Source organism: Acinonyx jubatus, chromosome C1, assembly GCF_027475565.1.
Source record: "Acinonyx jubatus isolate Ajub_Pintada_27869175 chromosome C1, VMU_Ajub_asm_v1.0, whole genome shotgun sequence".
Classification (NCBI taxonomy): domain Eukaryota; kingdom Metazoa; phylum Chordata; class Mammalia; order Carnivora; family Felidae; genus Acinonyx; species Acinonyx jubatus.
In genome coordinates this window covers 129663395-129687841 of record NC_069381.1, presented here as the reverse complement: position 1 = coordinate 129687841, position 24447 = coordinate 129663395, and the positions used below count along the sequence as shown (strand labels likewise).

Sequence of the window (24447 nt, the reverse complement as noted above, 5' to 3'; positions counted from 1 at the left end):
TGGAAATGGGCAGAGACATGTTTCTCAAGAATGTTTCCTTAGTGACTTTGGCCTGAGGATTTACTTCATTCTCACAAAGGAAGAGAGTATGGGTTCCAAGTGACTTTCTTGTTATATTTCTCAAAGAAAGGCTGTCCATAGGTCTCCCAGCCTTTCCCTGGAGGGTGAAGTATGATATACCTGAGTGTTTAGAAACCTTGAAGCTTATGTTTTTCCTGGAAGCTTTAGGCATTCTAATGTTAGTTTAATCTTACTTGAGTCAGTGCTTGTCTCCAGTTACTCCTGAAGGAATGACGATAATTAACCATATGCTCATAGTATTCAGGCTTCCATCTCTTTGCTTCCAATAGTGGTGAAATAAGATGAAGGCATTTACTGAGACAGGTCTGATTTTATAAAATTTTCAGTTGAGTCTTAAGTTCAGGAGGAAATTAGGATCTTTAAACCTGAAAACACATACACACACACACACACACACACACACACACACACACACAATGAGTAAGATTAAGGAAAAAAAAAATACACTGTCACCTACAAGCTTCAAGCTGTTTCAACCTGCTTCAATACTCCCTTAAGGCAAATTGTTCCTTTTTTCTGGCAAACCCAAGTAAATAGTCCTGTTTTGTTATGCAATGTAAAGCAAATAGTGTTTTCTAACTTGAAATATTTTTGGCAATCTGGTTCCAGGGAATTAAAACCACTTTGGGGATAACAGTAAGCACATGTCTTTGTTAAAGATAGATTGCAGGATAGCAAACAAGTTTGCTTTTGGGAAAAAAAAAAAGTGTTTTAGTAAGTAGGATAATGAGGACAAAAGAGTAACAAAAAGCAACTCCCCATTCATACCCTTTGAATGGGTTGTATCTTCTAGTAAGAGGGATGAGGGCTTGAGGTTAAATAATCCACATTCTTGAAAGATAAGTTTATTGCAATGCTTTGGGCACAAAAAGAGTCAAATTCAGGTGGTCTAGCATGGAGCAATTGTATAGATCTGTCCATTCCCTGGAACTCACATCATTAATGGCTATTTGGGTTGGCATCTTCTCTCCATTCTATATCTAGTAGTTATTTTTGTGTTTAATAGACTATTAATTTTTACTTATTTATTTATTGCTTGCCATATTACTGACCTCTTGAGTTTTCAACAGATTCTTTGTTTTCCAGGTATTTAGTCACAAAAATTTTTTTTTCCCCAGTGGAATTGTCCCTTGTTTAAATTTGTAGAATGTCATATAGATTTAGATTTTTTTTTAACTTTTGAGAGAAAGAGAGAGATCTCGAGCAGGTGAGGGTTAGAGAGAGAGGGGGAGACCAGAATCCAAAACAGTACCCAACCTCTGAGTTGTCAGAACAGCGTGACATAGGGCTCAAACCCAGGAACTGTGAGATCATGACCTGAGCTGAAGTCGGACACTTAACTGACTGAGCCACCCAGGCACCCCTTTTTTTTCTTTCTTTCTTTTTTCATTTTTAGTTTTCAGTAAATTAAACTAGTAAAAACTGTTGAGCTTTTTAAAAGTTAAACAATATAAGAACATAAAGATGCATGGCAAAGCATACAGCATGCTGTAGTTTAGGTGTGATCAGGGTTGACACTCTAAATTATTTGACAGCCTGTAGTGGGCTATCCTAAATTTGAAAGAATATCAGAAAGTTCAGATCATACTCTGACCAATACCCTCCATTGGTACATATGAGTCTTGGTATGGGATTTGTTAATGAATGGATTTTATATTCTGAGAAAATAAAAATGAAAGCCTGTGTCTAAACGATATCTTAGATAATCATTTTGTTTTATTTATTAATGTGGAAAAACAGAAATGTCTTCAAGCCAGAAGGTGGTAGTCTAATTTACAGTGAGCGATCTACATTAAAATCTATTACAATCAGTTCCTAACTTGTGTAGTTAGAAAAGAGAAAATAACCCACATAGTCATTTGTAAAAGCATTTTAGTAAGGTAGAGTCAGGAGAAATTAGCAGGTATTTTAATTTCCTACAGTATCCTCACTGGCTAACAATGAAACTATATCCATTTTTGTCCACTGACATTGTATACAATGTCTAGCAACCCTGTGGCTAGACTCATAATAGAAATATAAGTATTTATCAAATTAGAACTTAAATTTACCCAATTTATTGATGCCTATTCTCATATTATTTTATGCATTTCCTTCAAGACAGCTCCAGATGCCCTTTGATCACTCATATACCAATTCATCTATTTAAAGTTTCTAAACTATTTTCAGAATTGTGGAACCATCAAAAAAAGCTCATACCAATTAGCAGTTCCTTTTTATTCTCCCTAACCCCAGACAACCATTCTCTCCCTGTATGCTCCCTAAACACAGACAACCTCTAATCTACTTTATGTCTTTAAAATTTTCACACAAAGGAAATTATAGAATAAGTGGTCTAATGTGACTTGCTTCTTTGACTTATTATACTATTGTCATGGTTCATCCATGTTTTAGTTTACTTTAGTACTTCATTTTTTATTATTGCTGAAAAATATTCCATTGTATAGATGTACCACAATTTACTTAATCTCTTCATCAGTTGATTGACATTTGGGCTATTTCTGGTTTTGGATATTACGAATAAAACTGCAATGAACATTTATTTGTGTACATGTGGATGTACGTTCTATTTTCCTTTGGGTATGAACCTACCAGTGAACTTGCTTTGTCAAATGGCAATTATATATTTAACATTTTGAAAAACTGCCAGACTGTTTTCCAAAGCAGCTGCACGATTTTACATCCCCACTAGCAGTGTACGAGGTCTCCAGTTTCTCTATTTTTGCTAAAACTTATTATCTTTTTAAATTACAGTCATCATAATGGATGTGAAGTATGATTTTGATTTCATTTCCCTGATGGCTGCTAATATTGAACATGTTTTATGTTTTATCAGCCATCTGTATACCTTTATTAGTGCCTGGGTTGAAAATTGAGACTGATTCTCTGTCTTTAGATCCGGCAGACAAAATTAGGATGCTTTATACTACTGATATAATTACAAACAGCAACCTTTCTGATACTTAATGGCTTTAGTAAATAAGCCAGTAAGTAAGAGAATAGTACGCTTTCAACAGGAGAGGCCATTATGATGCTTTGCAGTTGTAGCATATCCTTAAGATAAATATTATTTTCTGTTAATTTGGCTACATAATTTAATTTTGTTCCAGATGAATGACAATTCATGTAGCTCCCTCCCAAAAACATCCTTCATTGCCTTTCCCATTTTGTAAGCTCTTATCCCAAACATTGAAAAGATAAGACAGAGTTGTCCCTTCTTTAGTGGTGAGGAGATGAAGGTATGTTCTCCATGAAGTCCTCTGGGTAGCTGTCAGATTAGCTGTGAGTGTTACTGTGCCAGGCTAGTAGGATCAATTTCCTTACCCATTTCTGGGGAAATTAGAATCCAGGAAATTAACTATAGCCATGGTTCTGAGTTATGTTGCCTGCCTTGTATCTTGAATGAACTGACCTTCTCTCCTTACTTCTACAAAAATGTATAAGGACCTCATTCATGCCTAACCAAACTTAATTCCCAGCTCAAAGGACGATGGGAGGGAAGGGAAACTCTTTCACTTTTTTTTTTTAAGTGCACGGGAATGGTAGTATTTTTACTTGGTTATGCCTCACACTTTCAGTATAATTATTTTGCTGAGGAAAGAGTATGGAACTGAAAAAAATAGAACTGTTATAGTTATTCTTTTTTTTAAATTATGCCTATTCTACATCCTTGAGTTCTAAAGGATGTTTAACTTTGTTTAATATTTTAGAATAGATAGGCATTTTACTTTAATTTTCAAACTACATATTATCTGCCAGGACCAATAACTCAAAGTTCTTATTCTACCTGTTCAACTGATTCAGGAACCTTAGTGTTCAAATTCACACATAGACATACACACACACACACACACACACACACAGACAAACACACACAACCCCACATTGTGTGAAAGCATCATAAAAATGACATGAATGCCTTGTTATCTCAATGGAATATTTTTCATGAATTTTAATTTTATGTATGTCTTTATTTGGCTATTAGTTCATGACAAGTACAATTTTTATAGAGAGTTAGATACCGTTTTGAGAAAAAATACATTCTGAAATACTTTAAAATGTAGCAGCAGATTATGATTAAGGGTACTGACAGGTTGTCATCTATTACAAAAATAAGATGAAAGAGATTGTACCTGGACAATATGGTGTATTATGTACTCCAGTAAACCTGGAACTATGTCAGCAATGGAAAAGAAGCATCCGCTTCATCTCAGTGTTGATACCAGGCTTTTTTTTTCTGATATAGCAGGGAAAAAGTGGCCGTGAAGATTTGTCAAAGGCAGTAGACAAAGGGCAATACAGAATGAGGGTAGATGAATGGTTCTGATTTGCATGGACTTTTTTAGAGCTATGCTCTTTCTCACTCTGTTTGTGAATGGTGCAGGAGCGAAATTCTGTTCACACTACTAGTAGAGTTAGCTTCATTTCTGACATGATTTGAAAGTGTAAAAAATACAAAACAGCCACCTGGGTGGCTCAGTCAGTTGAGCATCCAACTCTTAGGCTTGAGTCATGATCTCACGATTCATGAGTTCGAGCCCACATTGGACTCTATGCTGATGGTGCAGGGCCTGCTTGGGATTCTCTCTCTCTCTCCCCACTCTCTCTGTCCCTACCTCGCTTGCATGCTCTCAGTGTCTCTCAAAATAAATAAATAAAACTTAAAAAAATTGAAAAAAAATACAGTGGAGTGGATGATTTTTTAATTAATAACTGAAGCACCTTTGACCATTACCAACCTCCCACATACTCACCTCAAGTAGAAACACCATATGATTTCTATAAAGATTTTATTGTGATTATGTATAAGAATTTTTCTCCATCATCTCTGGCCTAGGTTTCCATACAAATCACCCACATCCATCTCTTATAAATTGTTCTATTGAATGTATGAGAGGAGGCCACTCATAGTAACTGACTGGTTATACAATTCACCTGGAATCAGACCAGCTGAAACTAATGAGTTGATTGTTTGGCTCCAGCTTTGTGTGGATTGAGAATAGGTGATAGGGGCTGTGGTACTGTGAAAGAATACAGGCTTTTGAGAGTAGATGAAACCGTGTAAAACATCTTTAACTCCATCAGTCCTGTGACCTTCTTAGGACAAGACGAAGAATAAAACAAACTTCACAGAGTAACTTTACAGATAAAGTGATGTATGCAAAACAGCACAATTCCTAGCAGAAAGGCAATGCCCAGTAAATGGTAGCTGTAGTATTATTGTTGGTGGATTTTTTCTCTCTTGTGTGCAAGAAAAACAACAACGAATAAGAAAACTTAATCACCTTAAAGAAATCTAGTTCAAAAGACTTTAATATGGTTTGCACTCCTAATAAGTCCTATTAACCATCCAACTACACATCTTAAACCTGTAAAAAACCCTTTTTTATCTACCTATTTTTAGAAGAAGTGAATAATTCCTTTCTGAGATTCTTTGAGAGAAAAACAGAAGAAAAGCTCTGCCTGTTATAATTTTAATTTCTTAGCATGACTGCCAAAGCTATATATATTCTTCCTGAAATTAAGCAAGCTAAGAATAATAACTGAGGAAAACAGACAACATGAAGGGAAAACTGTAATAATTTGGTTATACTAAAAAAGGTACTCAAAGCACCTCTGAAAAATAAAACAGCTATCTTGTGTTATCCAAGTAATTTGGAACACAGTTTTAAGAAATAATTACTCTTGTTTTTCACATTGTCACTTTTATGTATTGAAATCTACATACTACCATTTATCTTTTCTGGCAACATTTAAAGCACACCTTAGCTGGTAATTTATTTCATTTTCTTTTGTTTTTATATCACATTAGTTGAATTGAGTCTAAGAACTTACTACATTAACTTCCTAAAAAAGTCTCTACCGTTGTTTGATAGTTGGAAGCGTGATGTTGGGCTTGTCTTTTTGATATTGTTGTAGTTTTTTATATGTTTACTTTTACTTTATGTCTTCAGATATAGTTTTAAGATAAAATTCATTATGGTTGTGCCTTGCAGGTATCTCTAACACGATTTTCAAAAGCATGTCTAAATTGTTGCACACTGTATACATATTGAAAGTTATGAAAAAAAGAGACACCGTTTTCTTAAATAAAAATCAATTGTTTAATTGAGTTTTTTAAGGGAGAGGGGTGAAAACATTCGGTCTTTAATGACATGATTTTACAAAAACTGCTCTTGTGACAAATATACCACTTCATAGCTCAGTTTTCTGTGTGTAGTCAGCTATCATTCGTAGGCATCAAAATTATTCTATTTTTATTCTGGAAAGTGTGTGAAGAAATTATTGCTAAAATTGCATATAGATATACAAATATAGTAAAACCTTGGTTTGCAAGCATAACTTGTTCCAGAAACATGCTTGTAATCCAAAGTACTCACATATCAAAGCGAATTTCACAAACCATTGTCTCCCTTGGGATCACCTGACCTTCAGCGTCACGTACTACTGGTATTGCAAGGCATCACTTGTTTATCAAGTTCGAATGTGTTAGAAATGTTTGCCTGTTTTGTGGAGCACTAGCAGAACAAGTTACTCACAATGCAAGGTCTTACTGTATATTTTAAATGCCTCTTCTGTCCAAAAACCATGTCTTATCGGTAAAAGCATAAATTTATTCTTTTCTTTCCCCCATCAGATGTAGGTTCTGTCGAAGGACTTGCTTATCACAGAGCCTGGGATACACTGTACTGGACCAGCTCCACTACCTCATCCATCACCAGACACACAGTGGACCAGACTCGGCCAGGAGCATTTGACAGGGAAGCAGTCATTGCCATGTCAGAAGATGACCACCCACATGTGCTAGCCCTGGATGAATGCCAAAAGTAAGAAACAGTGAATTGTTATTTCTTCATTATAAGTCAAAGATCATCGAAGTGATGTTAATTTTTAAAAGAATTAACTTTAAAAACACAGGTTTTCTTTGAAGTGTTCTTTTCCCCACTTCATAAAGCTTTTTTTTTTTTTTTTAATATGAGCATCGTAAATGTGAATAATTAGAATCTGGACTTGTGAAGTGCCAGGTATCAACTCGATCAGAATTCGAGCAAAAGCAAATTTAAATGATGAAAGGAAAAATAGAGACAATATTGTCAGGGAAAAGTATATATGAAGAATACATCCATGCATAGCTGATTGAAATGATAAATGTGAAAAAAAATATTCACATGTATTAAAACCTAAAATATTCACATGTATAAAAACATATTCACATGTTTTTGTGTAATTTAATTAAGTAATTTCAATAACTAGGGATCTCTCCAATCGAAATGCAGAGAAAACAAACAACAACAACAAATCTTCGTGTGCAGCTATATTTTCAACAGTAGATACTTGACAACAGACTAAATTGTCCACATGTGTTTGATATTATACTGTGTAGGCATTTATAGTAATACTTATGAAGAATTCATGACAAGAGAAAATGCTCAGGCTATAATATAGAGTGAATAAAAACTAAGCAAATTAGAAGAAATTCTTGTTTCAGGGGGATGCCATAAGGAAGCAATTATACAACAAAGAAGAACAAAGCTTGGGTTATGTAGAAAAAAGATACCCATGTATTTCTACTTTCTTACAATGTTAAGAACATTTGTTAACAACTAGAAAGTCCTTTTGTTCTTAAATTAAACAAATAAAGATCAGACTAATTTGGCTGTCACTAAATAGAAACAGAAGAGCTCTTTTTACATGTGGTAAAAAAAAAATGAAGAATAAATAAAACAATTACTGATAAACACTGACCCTGACCACTTGAAAGAAGTGCATAAACTACTCAGTGTGTGAATCACTAAATCCAGACACTTACAGAGCTAGAAGATGAGATTATACAATTTACTTGAAACTTTCATCTCAGAAATGAAGACTCTGAAGGTTGCAAGTTGATTCCCCACACAGCTCCAGTGACAGGTCAGATGGGTACAGCCCTTCTGGTGCCTGGGCAAAGCTAGCTCTGCTACAGCATTGACCTGTCACTATACAGTTTGGTTTTGAATTGACTGCATGAATCCTGACGGTTCACCAGGAGAATCTTAGCACAATTTAAACTGTCCTACAGCTAATCAAAGGGATTTCTTAGACGATTTTGAAATAAACATAAGAGAGATCACTGATAATATTATAAGTGATCAGTTTCATACAGTATTTATTACATAAGCTAAAATTACACTCTCATCTTGCATATAGTGAACTGTAAATTATAATCAAACACACCAACATGTTTTAATTGTAGAATTACATAGAACTAAAGTTTCAAGTATAAAAATATTTTCTCATTATGCCTATCAATGACATTTTCAAATCACTGTTGAAAATGTCAGTTAACAGAAATTTTAAAATAAAATCTTAAATTCTCGGTAAAAAAAAAAAAACTATTTGAGTCCAAAACTTGATTCAGTTCCTACAATCTTAATCACTCAAGCTCTCTGGCCTCTGTTTTATTTTTGAAATAAAAGTTGAATTAAAGAAACACTAATATCTCAGAAATTCTATAATTCTAAAGCCAATAATTTAGGAAAATACTGCAGGTAACCTGTTTATGTATTTAATACTTTATGCATACATTATAAATGCTTTATTTAACTAATGTTTTATTTTTATTCTTTTAAAAGTCAGTGTGTGGATAAAACTGCATAATTTAAGAAAGTGGAATGTCATTTGTTTTTTGCAAATTTACTCATTCATATGACAAAAAATTTTGATACTTGCTCACTTAGAACACTTTTATGCTCCACAGGATAGAAGAAAAGGCTATGAAATATTTTAACAAAGAGCATAGTTGACCCAGCTTTTCTTAATTGGTAGTGGTTATATTTTAAATTAGCAAGTAGAAAGATTTTGTTGTGAATTTGAATATTGTTCAGTAGTAAATATTTGCATAATATTCAAAAACCACCTATTGAAAATTTTGTTGGCTATAATTCTGCATGACCTTTAAATGATTACACATAGGAATAGTATATACGATCTTACTGTAAATATTAAATAGTTTTTCTCTGTCAGTATATATAAAGCATATTTTTTTCAGATATTTAAAGAGGGCTGCCTGTCAACTTCTCCCTCTTTCTCCTTTCTTCAGTTCTTCCTTTCCCCTTCTTTCCTTCCTTCTTTCCTTCCTTCCTTCCTTCCTTCCTTCCTTCCTTCCTTCCTTCCTTTGTATCATTCTCAACAGCAGTAATCAGTCTTCAAATAAACTCTTAGGGACAGTCTTATAGGTAGAAGAATAGAAAGAAAAAATATTTCAGTAAAAATAGGGATTAGAAACTGGAACTCTATAGACTCTCTACTCTTAACAGTGACTTGTAAAGGCTTCCTCAAAGAATAGATTGACAGACATTGATGTAAATCATTCTATAAAACCTGTAAGTAATAGATAATATTTTTAGGGAGTTGAGAATAACCTCTGAAATTCCAAAAGCAATACTGTTATTTATAGAAAAATTACATTGACAAAGAGACAAGAGAAAAAAAAAGAAACTAAAGAAATATAGGAGTTTATTAATTGTATTTCTCTAAAGCATATACAAAGGAGAATGCAAAATTTAAAAGCAAAGCAGGAAGGAAAAGAGATAATTGATATTTACCAATTAAAGAAAAGAAATAAAGTTAGGTTAAGAATGATATCTAAAACAATTTACTCAATCTGCTGAAACATGATATTAATAATTTAGAATACATTTGCAATTCATAGAAAATTTAAGATAACTGTTTTGTGTGTGATTTAAATAAATTCTTAATGTACATCAAACTGACTCAATTTAATTGTTATTTGAGAGAATGTACAAGATAATTATTTCTCAGAAATAGTTTCCAGGTTTTTTTAAGAAACTGAGAAAAACATATATGCATATATAAATATATATTTCCACTTTTATTTAGACTTTGTTAAGGGTCATAGAATTGAGACAAATCTCTTTGCTTCTTTTTAAATAGCTTGACATCACCATGTTCCTAATGTCTCTATTGTTAATGAAAGTTTTAATATATTATCACAATTTTTATTTTAATTAGCTTAATGTTTTGGACCAACTGGAATGAACAGCATCCAAGTATCATGAGATCCACCCTAACGGGAAAAAATGCTCAAGTGGTGGTCAGTACCGACATACTCACTCCAAATGGTCTCACCATTGATCACCGTGCAGAGAAGCTGTATTTCTCAGATGGCAGCCTAGGAAAAATTGAAAGGTGTGAATATGATGGATCCCAGAGATACGTAAGTTAACTGAGAATTTCTTGATTATAGATTTAAGCAATTATACATTTGAAAGAAATATGCTTTATGCTTGTCTGAAATATGCCTGTCAAGGAATTTCAAAATATGGAATTGTTTGAACCAATCCAATTGAATATAAAATGAAAAAGAAGACTGTGGATAATATTTTGAAAAATTTGTTCAAGTGCATTTGCTACCATAGAGACAGTGTAACTCTTACAAACTTTATTCTAGAGAAACAATAACTGAGTTTTTCCTAATTATTAATTGAAATGGAATTGTTAGAGTGATTGCATAAGCTTTATTATTAGTTTTTTGTTTTGTTTTGTTTTGTTTTTGTTTTTTAATGTGAAATGAAATTGGTTTGCTGCCCTAGGATAAAAGAACATTGGAAAAGAAGAAAATAATCCTCTTTCTGTGCTTGGGTCCATAAAGCAACCCAAAAAGTTTTGAAGAGACAAGAATGGGAATCCTTTCATAGTCATGCATGTTCTCTCTTTCCTCTAAGTTCCAAATAATGTTAATCGAACAGTCTTTATGCTGCCCCTGTAGAGCCTTTACAGCAGGTATTTAGGGCCCATAGAATAGTCAGAGTCTAGCGTTTCCCCGCTTACCCTAGTAGTCTTTGGAAGTAGTCTTTGGAAACTGGGAATGCTCAGGGCTCAGGAAGTTGAGATCTTGGTGGTAATAGGGCTGGAGAAACCTTTACCTGTTCAGCCCCAGCCTGGTGCATGCCTGAAGGACAAAATGATCCTGAGGCTCTTTACTCCTCCATTGCATTTCCTAAAGGGCCACATAGTAAATATTTTAAGCTTGTGTGCCATATTGTCTCTACACAACTATAATGCCTCCAAGTACTAAAAGCAGATGTAGGGAATATGTAAATGAATGGGTGTGACAGTATTTCAGTAAAACTTGATTTACACAAACAAGCAATCAGCTAGCATGCCATAGTTCGTTAATGCCTAATCTCTATCATTAAGCGTACGGTTTAATTTAATCGAAGGTATACCTATAAAGATATATACATATATGCCTGTATATTATGTATGTGTATAAATATGCATTATATATTAATATATTATAGATACAGAAAAATTTCCCTGTGCAACTAATTATATATACACATATATGCATATGTATTGATATATGTAGCTATAGATATGTTTATGTCTATGTGTGTGTGAGAGAGAGAGAGGCAGAAACAGAGAGTGATAAAGAGTTTCTTGAATAAAGAAGAAATATATTGATTTACATTCTAGTACAGGTACCTCATCTAATTGTGGAGTGAGTACTTTGCGTAGTACTGATGTAGGACAGTTGAGTGCTTAAGGAACATGAGAATAATGAGGTAAGACCTGATGAGTTCAATTTGTGTAAAGGCAATAGCTGTAATCAAATTCTTGATCTATCTTTTCCCATTAAAATCCATGTGGGATAATATCCAAAATAAGAGAAACTCACACAACTCAATAGCAAAAATACAAACTGATTAAGAAAAATGGGCAGAAGAATGGAATAAACATTTTTCCCAAAAAGATATACAGATGGTCAACAAACATATGAAAAGATGCTCAACATTATTAATCATCAGGAAAATGCAAATCAAAACCACAATTAGATATTACCTCTTACCTGTTAGAATGGCTCATGACAAAAGGACAAGAAATAAGTGTTGGAGAGGATGTAGAGAAAGAGGAACACTATGTACTGATGTTGAAAATGTAAATTGGTGCAGCCACTATGGAAAATGGTATGGAGGTTCCTCAAAAAATTAAAAATACAAATACCACATAATCGAGCAATTCTGAGTATTTAAACCAACAAAACAAAAATACAAATTTGAAAAGGTATATGGACCCCTATGTTGATTGCCACATTATTTACAAAAGGCAAGATGTGGTAGCAACCCAAGCGTCCATCCATAGGCGAATGAATAAAGAAATATGGTATATTTGTACAATGGAATATTATTCAGCCATCAAAAAGAGTGATATTTGCCACTTGCAACAGTGTGGATGGAACTTGAGGGCCTTCTGCTAAGTGAAATAAGTCAGAAAAAAACAAATATTTTATGACCTCTCTTACATGTGGAATCATAAAAAACAAACTAACAAAACAACCTCATAGAAGTCATATTTTTACATATTCACACCAGAGGATATTGTGTATTGTTCAGTGACTTTAAGAAGCAGCCTACAAAAAAAAAAAAAAAAAAAAGGAGAGGAAGCAGCAGCAGCAGCCTACTTATTTTGTTTGTGAGGGTAGTTGAGTTGTGGAGAGGGACAACATTGCTATGTTATTTGTGTAAGCACAGCTTTAGTGGCCATACTTATGAGTGGCCATGCTTATGTTGCCTGCTGTCCTGCCTGAGGTTTTTCACCTTAGAGTATTCTTTACTTCCACAGATTTCTTTCGGTGCTCATCATGTTCAGCTGCTCTGTATCAAGATAATGTTTTTTTATCCCTAGGGCCTTTGCCTCATGCCTTGGTTTAGAAGATATCCTCTGGGTTTTTCTACCCCATTTTCTGCAACTATGTTCCTTCTTCCCTTGTACACATATATTCGTTATTAACAAAATTAATATCCACAATAAAAATGTATTTAAAAAACATGCTCACAGATACAGAGAACAGATTGGTGGTTACAAGAGGTGGTTGAAGATGGGAAAAATGGGTAAATTGTATTTCTTTTCTTCTTAGCTTAAATAAATTAAATACATTTTTAACAAAATAAAATAGTAGCTATTAGATGAAAATTTGCTATCATCAGTAAAAACAAAATAAACATAAAGGCCACGTGACCTCAAGCAAATCATTAATCTTCATAAATTTTAGTTTTCCAATATGCGAAACTAACTCTACCTAACTTTCAGGGTTATTATGAGGATAAAATACAAAAAGTATATCCCTCAGAATACACCAAAGAAACTCCAAATGAACTTTTTCGATAATGCATTTCAAAAAAATAGGAAAACAGGAAAATAATTGTCTGGATGTGGTATTATTTTCTCCTATGTCCTGATACAGAAAATGCTTCCATAGTGCCTTATAGTAATGCTTTATCCACTTCAATTTATTTTTTTTATATACCTCTTTGCTTTTATCCCCACAGTATATTCTTATGTGTGGTAATTATAGTTACTCTAAGGGGTTCAGTCATCAGATCTCTAATATAACTTAAAGGATTTCTTTTGACATTAAAAAAATATATATATATGCCTAGTTAAAGTTTCAACTCTCCACTTTGTATCCCTGTATAAACCAGTATACTTTCTGGCTGGCTATAGTTAAGAATATTGTATTGTATATTTGAAGTTGCTGAAAGAGATTTTAAATATTCTCACCACCATCACATACATACACAAATTCTAACTATATGAGGTGGTCGATGTATTAACTAAACTCATTGTGGTAATCATTTTGCAACATATACAATATCAGATCATCATCTTGTACTTTAAACTTACACAATATTATATGTTAATTATATTTCAATAAAATTGGGGAAAAAAGGTTTCTTTCCTGTAGAGATGTTAAGTGTTGGCAAGAGAGCATTAGTTTAACAGTTATGGTTTTATTCCTGGATAGGACACCAACCAATTTTGTCTCAAATAACAAAGAATTACATATACTTTTCCTCTACTTCTTCCATAAAGTAGCTTTATCATCATCATCAAAAAAAAACTATCAGACCCAAAAACTGAGAAAATATTTCAAAATTTATTACATTCTTATAGTCATCTAGATTTCCTTATCTTTATTTTCATTGATTTCTACTTAATTTAAGATAAATGTAATGTTTTGGTAATACAATGAACAATAGATTTTTAAAATCCTCTAATGTTGTTTTCAAAATTTAATCTAGAGACTATTTATTAACTCTTAAAGATTTTGTCTATTCTGTGAGTCTATTTTTGTTTTGTTTGATGATTTGTTCCTTAGGTTCCACATGTAAATGGGAGCATACAGTATTTGACTTTCTCTGACTTATTTCATGTAGCATAATGCCCTCTAGGTCCATCTATGTTTTCACAACAGGCACAAGATTGTTCTTTTTTATGACTAAGTTATATACCTAGTAAAGATTTCACCTCTCCATTTTGCACTCCTGTCTAAACCAGGATACTTTCTAGCTGGCTGTATTTAACAATACTGTATTGTTATGTATGAAGCTGCTGAAAGAGATTTTAAATATTCTCACTGCCACCACATATTTATATTATTTATATTTATTTTTATGTTTATATTTATATATATCACATATTCTTTATGCACTGATCTATCAATGGACACTTATGTTGCTTACACATCTTGGCAATTGTAAATAATACTGCAATGAACATATGGGTGCCTATATCTTTTCAATTTAGTGTTTTTGTTTAATTTGGATAAATACCCAGAAGTGGAATTGCTGAATTATATGGATTTTTATTTTTAAATTTCTGAGGAACCTCCATATTCATTTCCATACTGGCTGCATCACCATCAGCACATGACCATTTCCATTTCTCCACATCCTTGCTAACACTTAATATTTCTTGTTTGTTTGTTTGTTTGTTTGCTTTTGATACTAGCCATTCTGGCAGGAATGAGCTAATATTTTATTCTGGTTTTGATTTGTATTTCCCTGATGATTAGTGATGTTGAGCATCTTTTCATGTATGTTTTGGCATACATCTGTATATTCTTTGAAAACATGTCTGTCTATTCATGTCCTCTTGCCCTTTTTATTTGAATTCAATATTTTGTTGAGAATTTTGACATGTATGCTTATGAAGGATATTGGGCTGTAATTTTCTCTTTTTTTGCAGTGCCTTTGTCTGGTTTTGGTATCAGAATAATGCTGCCCTCGTAGAATAAATTTGGAAGCATCCCTTCCTCTTTAACTTTTTGGAATAGTTTGAGAAGAATAGGTATTAACTGTTCTTCATATGTTTAGTAAAATGTTTTTTGGGAGGTTTTTGATTACTCATTCAGTTTCATTGCTAGTAATCCTTCTGTTCACATTTTTTCTATTTTTTTTTTCTGATTCAATCTTAGAAGATTGTACATTTCTAGGAATTTATCCTTTTCCTTCTAGGTTGTCCAATTTGTTGGCATACAATTATTCTTAGTAGTCTCTTATAATCCTTTGTATTTCTGTGTTGTTAGTTTTAACTTGGACTCTTTGATTTCAAATTTTATGTATTTAGCTCCTCTTTTTTTTCTTGATGAATTTGGCTAAAGATTATTAATTTTGTTTAGTCTTTTTCTTCCTTATTTTTTTTTAATGCTTATTTCTTTTTGAGAGAGAGAGAGAGAGGCAGCGTGAGCAGGGGAGGGGCAGAGAGAGAGGGAGACACAGAATCCGAAGCAGGCTCCAGGCCCTGAGCTGTCAACACAGAGCCTGACGCAGAGCTCCAACTCATGAGCAGTGAGATCATGACCCGAGCCAAAGTCAGTTGCTTAACCTGCTGAGTCACCCAGATGCCTCAATTTTGTTTAGCCTTTTAAAGAACTTTATTTGAGTTGTATTGATCTTTTCTATTTTTTTGTCTTCATGTCATTTATTTCTGCTCTGATGTTTATTATTATCTTCCTTTTACTAATTTTGGGCTTTGTTCTTTTCTGGGTCCTATATATATATATATGTATGTATATATGTATGTATATATATATATGTATATATATATGGTTAGGTGTTTATTTGAAGTTCTTGTTTCTCAAGGTAGGACTGCATCGCTTCTAAACTTCTCTCTTAGAACTTTTTTTTGTTTGCCGAGTCCCATAGATTTTAGAGTATTTTGTGTCCATTTTCACTTGTCCCCATGTATTTTTTTATTTCCTCTTTAATTTCTTCATTGACTCATTGCTTAGTAGCGTTGTTCAATCTGTACATTTTTGTGAAATTTTACTTTTTCTCTTGTAACTGATTTCTAGTTTCCTACCATTGTGGTAAGGAAAAATACTTCTTAAACTTATTGAGACTGGTTTTGTAGCCTAACATGTGACCTATCCTGGAGAATGTTTCGTGTGCACTTGAAAGCAATATATTTGGCAGTTTGGGGATGGAATGTTCTGTATATATCTATGAAGTCCATCTGGTCTAATGTAGTTGAAGGCCAATGTTTCCTTATTTATTTTCTGTCTGGATAATCTATTCATTGATGTATCTGGGGTGTTAAAATCTCCTACTATGACTGTATTACTGTCAATTTCTCCCTTTATGTCTGTTAATATTTGCTTTAAATTTTTAGGAACTCCAGTGTTAGGTGAATAGATATTTATAATCGGTATATTCTCTTGGGGGATTGATCCCTTTATCATTATGTCACGTCCTCTTTGTTTCTGGTTATAGTTTGTTTTAAAGTCTGTTTTTGTCTGCTATAAGTATTGTTACCCACATTTCTTTTTGCTTCCATTTGCATGGAGATATCTCTTTCCATCCCTTTACTTTCATCCTGTATGTCTGTAGGTCTGAAGTGACTGTCTTGTAGACAACATAGACATGGAACTTTTCTTTTTTAATCTATTCACCTATGTCTTTTGGAAGGTAGTATGCTCAACATTGTACCACCAATGCCACCCATACTATGTCTTTTGATTGACACATTTAGTACATTTACATTTGTAGTAATTATAGTAATTATTGATAGGTATGTAATTGCCATTTTGTTAATTGTTTTCTAACTGTTTTTTGTAGTTCGTGTCCTTTTCTTCTTCTCTTGCTTTCTTCCCTTATGATTGATGTTCTTTAGTGTCATGTTTAGATTACTTACTCTTTATTTTTTGTATAATTATATAGTTTTTCATTTGTGGTTACATTGGTGTTCATATATATTACACTATTATATATATATTACACATATATTATATATGTATATATTTCATATATATTATATGTGTATATATTACATATATGTAATATATAATATATATGTAATATACGGAAGTATATATTACATATAATAAGTCTACTTTAAGTTGAGGGTCCCTTAAGATCAAACATATTCTAAGGGTGCCTGGGTGGCTCTGTCAGTTGGGTGTTTGACTCTTGATTTTAGCTCAGGTCAAGATCACTAGGTTGTGGGATTGAGCCCCACATCAGGCTCTGTGATGGGTGTGGAGCCTGCTGAAGATTCTCTCTCTCTTGGGATGCCTGGATGGCTCAGTCGATTAAGCATCTGACTCTTGATTTCAGCTTAGGTCATAATCTCATGGTTTATGATGAGTTCCAGCCCCATGTAGGGCTCTTCACTGACAGCACAGAGCCTGCTTGGGATTCTCTCTCTCCTTTTCTTTCTGCCCCTCCCATGTTTGTGACCTCTCTCTCTCTTTTTCTGTCTCTCAAAATAAATAAATAACCTTTCAAAAAAGACCAAAAAAAAAGATAATTTCTCTCTCTCTCTGCCCCTCTCCCCAACTCACTCATGCTCTCTTTCTCTAAAATAAAAAGGGGCAGCTGGGTGACTCAGTCAGTTAAGTATTTGACATTTGGTTTTGGCTCAGGTCATGATCCTGAGTTTTGTGGGTTCAAGCCCCATATCAGGCTCCACACTGACAGCATGGAGCTTGCTTGGGATTCTCTCTCTATTTCTCTCTGCCCCTCCTTTGCCTGCTCTCTCTGTCTCACTCTCAAATAAATAAACTTAAAAATTTTTAAATAAAATTAAAAAATACAAAACACATTCTAAAACACTAAGTTATTACTATCTAACCATGTTTTATAGTTTTGAGGTCATACTTTACATCTTTAAATTTTGAGTATGTTTTTAATGTTTATTTTTGAGAAAGAAAGAGGAGCAGAGAGAGAAATAGACAGAGGATCTGAAGCAGGCTCTGCATTGATAGCAGCGAGCCCAATGTGGGGCTCGAACTCGTGAACTGTGAGATCTCATGACCTGAGCCAAAGTCAGATGCTCAACCAACTGAACCACCCAGGTGCCCCTGTGTATTCTTTAACTAATTGCTGTACCTATAGTTGATTTTATTCCTTTTGTCATTTACCCTTCATACTAGCTTTATAAGTGGTTGATCTACTACCTTTATTATATATTTACTTTACTAAGAGTTTTTTGTCTTTTATAATTTTCTTATGTCTAGTTATGGCCTCTTCTTCTTTTTAAAGAAGTCCCTCTGTCGGCTGCCTGAGTGGCTCAGTCAGTTAAGCATCCAACTCTTGATTTCATCTTAGGTCATGATCTCATCGTTCATGAGATCAAGCCCTTGGTTTGGCTTTGTGCTAACAGCATGGAACTTGCTTGGGATTCTCTCTCTACCCCACTCTCTCTCAAAATAAATCAATAAACATTAAAAAATAAGAGGTCCCTTTCACATTTTTTGTAAGGCCGATTTAGTTGTGATGAGCTACCTTAACTTTGTCTGAGAAACTCTTTATCTCTCCTTCAATTCTGAATTAAAATCTTGCCAGGTAGAGTATTTTTGGTTGTAAGGTATTTTGTTTTTGTTTTTGTTTTGTTTTTTCCAGCACTTTGAATATGTTGGGCTACTCCCTTCCAGCCTACACATTTTTTGCTGAAAAATTCACTGATTGTCTTAGGGTTGCCTTGTATGTAACTAGTTACTTTTGTCATATTGCTTTTAAGTTTCTCCATTTTTAAATTTTGACATTTTAATTATAACATGTCTTGGTGTAGACTTCTTTGGGTTCATTTGGTTTGGAGCTCTCTGATTCCTGAACCTAGAAGTCTGTTTCCTTCCCTAGATTAGGAAAGTTTTAGCTATTATTTCTTAAATGTTTATATTATATTCTTCAGTTCTGATTTCTAAAAGTATACTCTCTGACTCTTTCTTAAAGTTCTCATCGTTTTCATCCTTTCTTCTGAGTTCTGTGAGTGTCTTTATGACCATTACTTTGAACTCTTTATTAGATAGATTGCTTTTCTCAATTCAGTTTAGTTTCTGTTTTGGTTTGTTTTGTTTTTTCCTCTGAGGTTTCCTCTTTTTCTTTAATTAGAATATATTCCTCTGTCTCCTCATTTTGCCTGACTCTCTGTGTTTATTTCTATATATTGGGTAGATCAACTATATCTCCTAGTGTTGAAAGTAGTGGCTTTATGTGGAAGGTATCCTATGGAGCCCAGAAGAACATTCCCCTCTGGTCACTGGAATCAGGTGCTCCAGTGGTAACCCCTGTGTGCCATTCTCTTGTGGCTGAGTTGAGACTGCTGTGGGCACACTTGTGGGTGGGGTTCTCTCTCACACCGTGGAGTAGGAGCCATTTTGGGTGTAGCCCCAGTCCAGGCTGAGGCCACCTGCAGGATGCCGCGAGGGGGAGCTGCTTTGAGGGTGTGCTGGTCCTAGGCAATGCTGCCCACTAGGTGCAGCAGCATGGGAGTTGCATTGGGGTGTCATCCAGCTGAGGCCACTCAGTAAATGCAGTGGTGTAGGAACCACTTTAGAGGGAGCGGGTGTGCTGTCTTGGCCATCTCTCTCTCTGTTTCAGTGCAAATGCAGCGGAAACAGGACTTAGATGATTCCAAATGTTCCATTATTGCATTTATCTTAGTTTCATTAAAATTATTATAATAAGGAATCTCAAAATTTCAGGCCAATGAAAAAAATACTTAATAGCTATTTATAAAAGTGTCCCTTCCCCTACTTCCTTCCAAATGCCATAAAAGTCCCAACTAATATTTCTCCCCCATAATCCCTCCTTAAAGACAGAGTGATTATTTTTTTTTTAATTTTTTTTCAACGTTTATTTATTTTTGGGACAGAGAGAGACAGAGCATGAACGGGGGAGGGGCAGAGAGAGAGGGAGACACATAATCGGAAACAGGCTCCAGGCTCTGAGCCATCAGCCCAGAGCCTGACGCGGGGCTCGAACTCCCGGACCGCGAGATCGTGACCTGGCTGAAGTCGGACGCTTAACCGACTGCGCCACCCAGGCGCCCAGAGTGATTATTTTTCAAGATAATGATTTTTTCCAGGCTACCTATGTCACAGATTTCTTACTTGAAGATAAGCTGAACGATGTTTTATTTTAATGTAGTAAGTGGAAGAAGACTGATCTCTGTGCATACTGGCTTGTGGGTGGATTTTTGTTTGTTTGTTTGTTTGTTTGTTTGTTTGATTTATTTGTTTGTATGTTTTCAAGGCTGTTCCAAGGCAAATGTAGATACTAGCACTTAACTCATGACACTGTTCCTAAAGTCCTCTTTTATAGAAAAAGAAAACTAGTTTTTTTTTCTTTTTTTAAATAATCCTCTGTGTATGAATTTAAGGTCTTCAGAATAAGGAAAGGTTGGAGGTAAATTAATAATTGCAATTCTGTTTTGAATATAAGATTTGACCTCAATATTAAGAATTATAATTGAAATGTCAAATATTTATTTTGGTATTGTTAGCCATCTTTGAATGAACATATATTTTATCCACTTGATTAGATTTAAGGACATGGCTCATCTTTTCTACATATATAAATTCGCAGTGACTTCTAATTTTCACAAAATTAGAAAACATTATTTGTGTTGATTTTAACTGTTATTTGTTTTTATACCTAATAATGAACACTCCCCACCTCACCATTTCTGCCAGATGATTCTCTAAGCACACCTTTGAACATTTTCATTTTTGATTTCACTGAAGGTACTTGATGAGACAACTTATTTTAGTTTTAAGCATTTTTTTCCTTTTTAAGGCAAAATTTATTCATGAATTCTGTTTTTAGGCCTCAATTTAGGCTTCTGAAATAAACCTGAACCAATCAGTTTTTCTTTCTTTCTTTTTTTTCCCTCTGAAAAATACTTCAAATACTTAGTGAAATTCTTAGTTAAAATTGTCATTTTCAAGATAGACATTACCACTTCGGTTAAGTTAATTTACTTTGTACAATACTTTTGCATACACGAGATATAATTCAAGTCTCCATGCAGTTAAGGAAACAGTTAGGATCTGACCTTTCTATAGATGTCACATGGATTTAGGGCTAGAGTTAGTCTTTACCAAAAAAGGCAGAATTTTCTATGTCTTTGTTTACTTTAATAATGGTATTATCTAAGAAAATTGCTTGGTTAAATGGCCCTCCATGATGACCTGACCGTGATAATTTGAAATGCAAAGAAAACACTGAAAAATTTTTGTTTTCCTGGGTGTATATAACCCATCCTCCAATAAATAACACATAAAAACTCAATTTTCATTACCTTCAGTCTTTATGTTCTATTACTTTACCATGTTCATTGGATAAAGGCATATGTATGGGTCCAAAGTTACCTCATTCTTTTGCCAGTTCTCAGGATCCTGTGGTTGCTATGCCATAGTGTTTGTGGTCAGTGACATGGAATTATCATTAAATTGTATACTTTACAGTATCCACTGTCTCTTACGTTTTAATTATTTTGTAACCAGAATATGAGCTATTTATTCCTGAATGCCATTTTATAAATTGTCTTAAATTTCTGGATATCTATTATACCTTTAATTGCCTATTTTAATGATTAATTAGCTGTTTTTGTAATCTGTTACTAATATAGCCATAGAACTATAAGACTAAGAGTATAAGTGGGGAGCTAGGTCATCTCTTGTTGTCTTTAGAAAAGGTCAAAGATGCAATCTGGCTTAAGTTTAAAAATTTAATAGCAACATATTTCCCTTGAAGAAAAGAATCATATTTATTCTGAAAAAATATTCTAGGAATATATAGCCTAATACTATAGAAGTCTTGCAACACTGGAAACTATCTTGTTATATGATTACTGTTGAATAAACAGAACAGTTTTTTGATACCCTATCCAGTTAGGACTCTTGGTTTTTCTCAGTTATATCTTTTAACTAACTTATATGTAGAAATGTTTGACCAGTATCAATTGTTAATTTGAATTGTGCCTGTGCCTTTTAGTTGAAGCCTTAGAAATCAAAGGATACCTTTTAGAGCAGATTTCTTCTTAGATTCTCATAGAAGCTAAGTGCTCCATATCTGAATAATTCCTATGTAGCCAGTTGAGATCATTCATTAGACTTCAATTGAGCATCTGTGCTTGTTCCTTCTGTGTGTGTGTGTGTGTGTGTGTGTGTGTGTGTGTGTGTGTCCTATTCATTCCTCAGTCCTATTTTGCTACCCTTGGGCAGCCATACTAATGTGATTGATATATATCTTTTGAATTTGTATATAGTTTTTTTAAACAGGTCAGCAAACCAACGTAATGAATTTTATTTTTTATATTTTGGCATGTATTGTAAAAGGCACTGCAGAAATGTATGATGGGGAAAACCATGGGATTAAAAGGAATGACATTTAGGAAGTAGAAAGTAAAGTTATGAAGGTTTAAAACTTCTTTGAAAGACTTAAGATTCTGACCATGAAATATCAAGTAGAGACATGAAACATTTCAACCTGTAAAGTCAAAAAAGGTAGAGACAAGGCAAAATCAAGGAGTGGCCAGAGAAATAATAATTGCAGAAAAGAACATTTCCTTTGCATAATTGTGTGGTTTTTGTTTTTTTGTTTGTTTGTTTAATTTTGGGTGAAACAAATGACAGCAAAGAAATGCAGGTGGAATGAGAGAGGGAGAGACAGAGAGAGAGAGAGAGAGAGAGAGAGAGAGAGACAGAGAGAGAGTGATCAAATGTCCCCAGGGAAACTGTTATTTACTGCATTGTATCTTAAAGCTTTTAATATTCTCATGCACATTGTAAATCTTCAATGAGGAAAATAGCAGAGTGTTTTGTTTTGTTTTCTGTTTTTGAAGTAGGCTTCATGCCTAGCATGGAGTCCAACCAACATGGGGCTTGAACTCACGACCCTGAGATCAAGACCTGAGCTGAGATCAAGAGTCAGACACTTAACCAACTAAGCCACCCAGGCACCCCAAGAAAACTATTTTTTAAAGATTGTGTACTACGGGCTAAAGCATTGTAGAAATTTGAAAAATACTGGTGTATGACTTACAAATCACTTAGTTCATCAAGGGAAAATTATGTAATCCATAACTAATCAGTAGATCAGGGAAAAAAATCTTTTCAAAAATTAGAAAAAAATCAGTAAAAAAAGATCTGTTTTTAAAAATAAATTTAACTTTTGAAATTTAATTATCTACTAATATTTACTTTAAAAAATTCATCAATAAGTTTACTTTCTCTCCCAAACTCTGAGTTAGGTTTTAATATTCTATTTTACCCTAGAGTGAGGTCATAATAAAATGGAAGCATACATGGTTTAAGTCTGACTTGTACTGATATAAATATAATAATTTGTTGGGTTTTTCTAACTTAATTTTTTTTAATCTTTATTTATTTTTGAGACAGAGAGAGAGAGAGAGAGAGAGAGAGAGAGAGAGAGGAGGCGAGGGGGAGAGAGAGGGAGACACAGAATCTGAAGCAGTTTTCAGACTCTGAGCTCTCAGCACAGAGCCTAATGCGGGGCTCAAACTCATGAACAGTGAGATCATGACCTGAGCTAAAGTCACATGCTCACCTGGCTGAGCCACCTAGGTGCCCCAGGTTTTTCTAAATTTAAATACCACATTAACTTGCATGGGATTCTACCTACATATTTATTGAGGAAAGCATTCTCTGCTTAACAGTATACAATTTAATATTCCTGGCTGATCCAGTTATTAGGACAAAAAATTAAAAAAAAAGAAAAAAATGGGTAATAATTTCATTCCGTTTCAGTTTTATTTCTGTTCTGTGTCTGTCATTTTTGTTGTTCCAGTAGCTGAAACAATAACTAACATTAACAGGGGCTAAGATGAGGTGATTATAGCCTTTCTCCCTCCAGTAATCCTGTAAGTGTTAATCATTTCTTGGAAGGCATCAGCTACCTGAGTGGCACAAACCATTCCAAAAGAAATGCTGTTCATGTTCCTAGAAATTGCAATTCTGATGTTTCTTATTTTTGACATTCTTTGAGAAACTTTGTCCAAAGTTTTTTTTCAGAGTATATTCCAAAGCAAAAATACTAAGTCCTAAGATACATCTTTAGAATGAGAAGGATATGGGATAATCTTCCTACTAAACAAATATATTCTGATGATATCAACTCTTTTGACTAAAAATAGGAAAACAAGTTTAAAAAAACACTAGTCAATTATAGGTAATATCAATCACAAGTATATTAGACATTTTACTTTTTTATAGCACCAAATATTTTTCTACTTATTAAATCAATTATTTCATTCCATAAGTGAATAAAGACATCTATC

The 24447-nt window shown here is 33.8% G+C and overlaps 1 protein-coding gene across 3 annotated transcripts in view; it reads left to right on the top strand.

Annotated features, from left to right (window-relative positions):
* Nucleotides 1-24447, top strand: part of LRP1B (LDL receptor related protein 1B) — a 1862224-nt gene that overhangs the window by 1507415 nt on the left and 330362 nt on the right. For all 3 annotated transcript variants that reach the window (XM_053214983.1, XM_053214982.1, XM_053214984.1), the window contains exons 42-43: nt 6719-6908; nt 10093-10297. In XM_053214983.1, coding sequence (XP_053070958.1) covers nt 6719-6908; nt 10093-10297 — 395 coding nt within the window. The remainder of the gene's footprint in view (nt 1-6718; nt 6909-10092; nt 10298-24447) is intronic.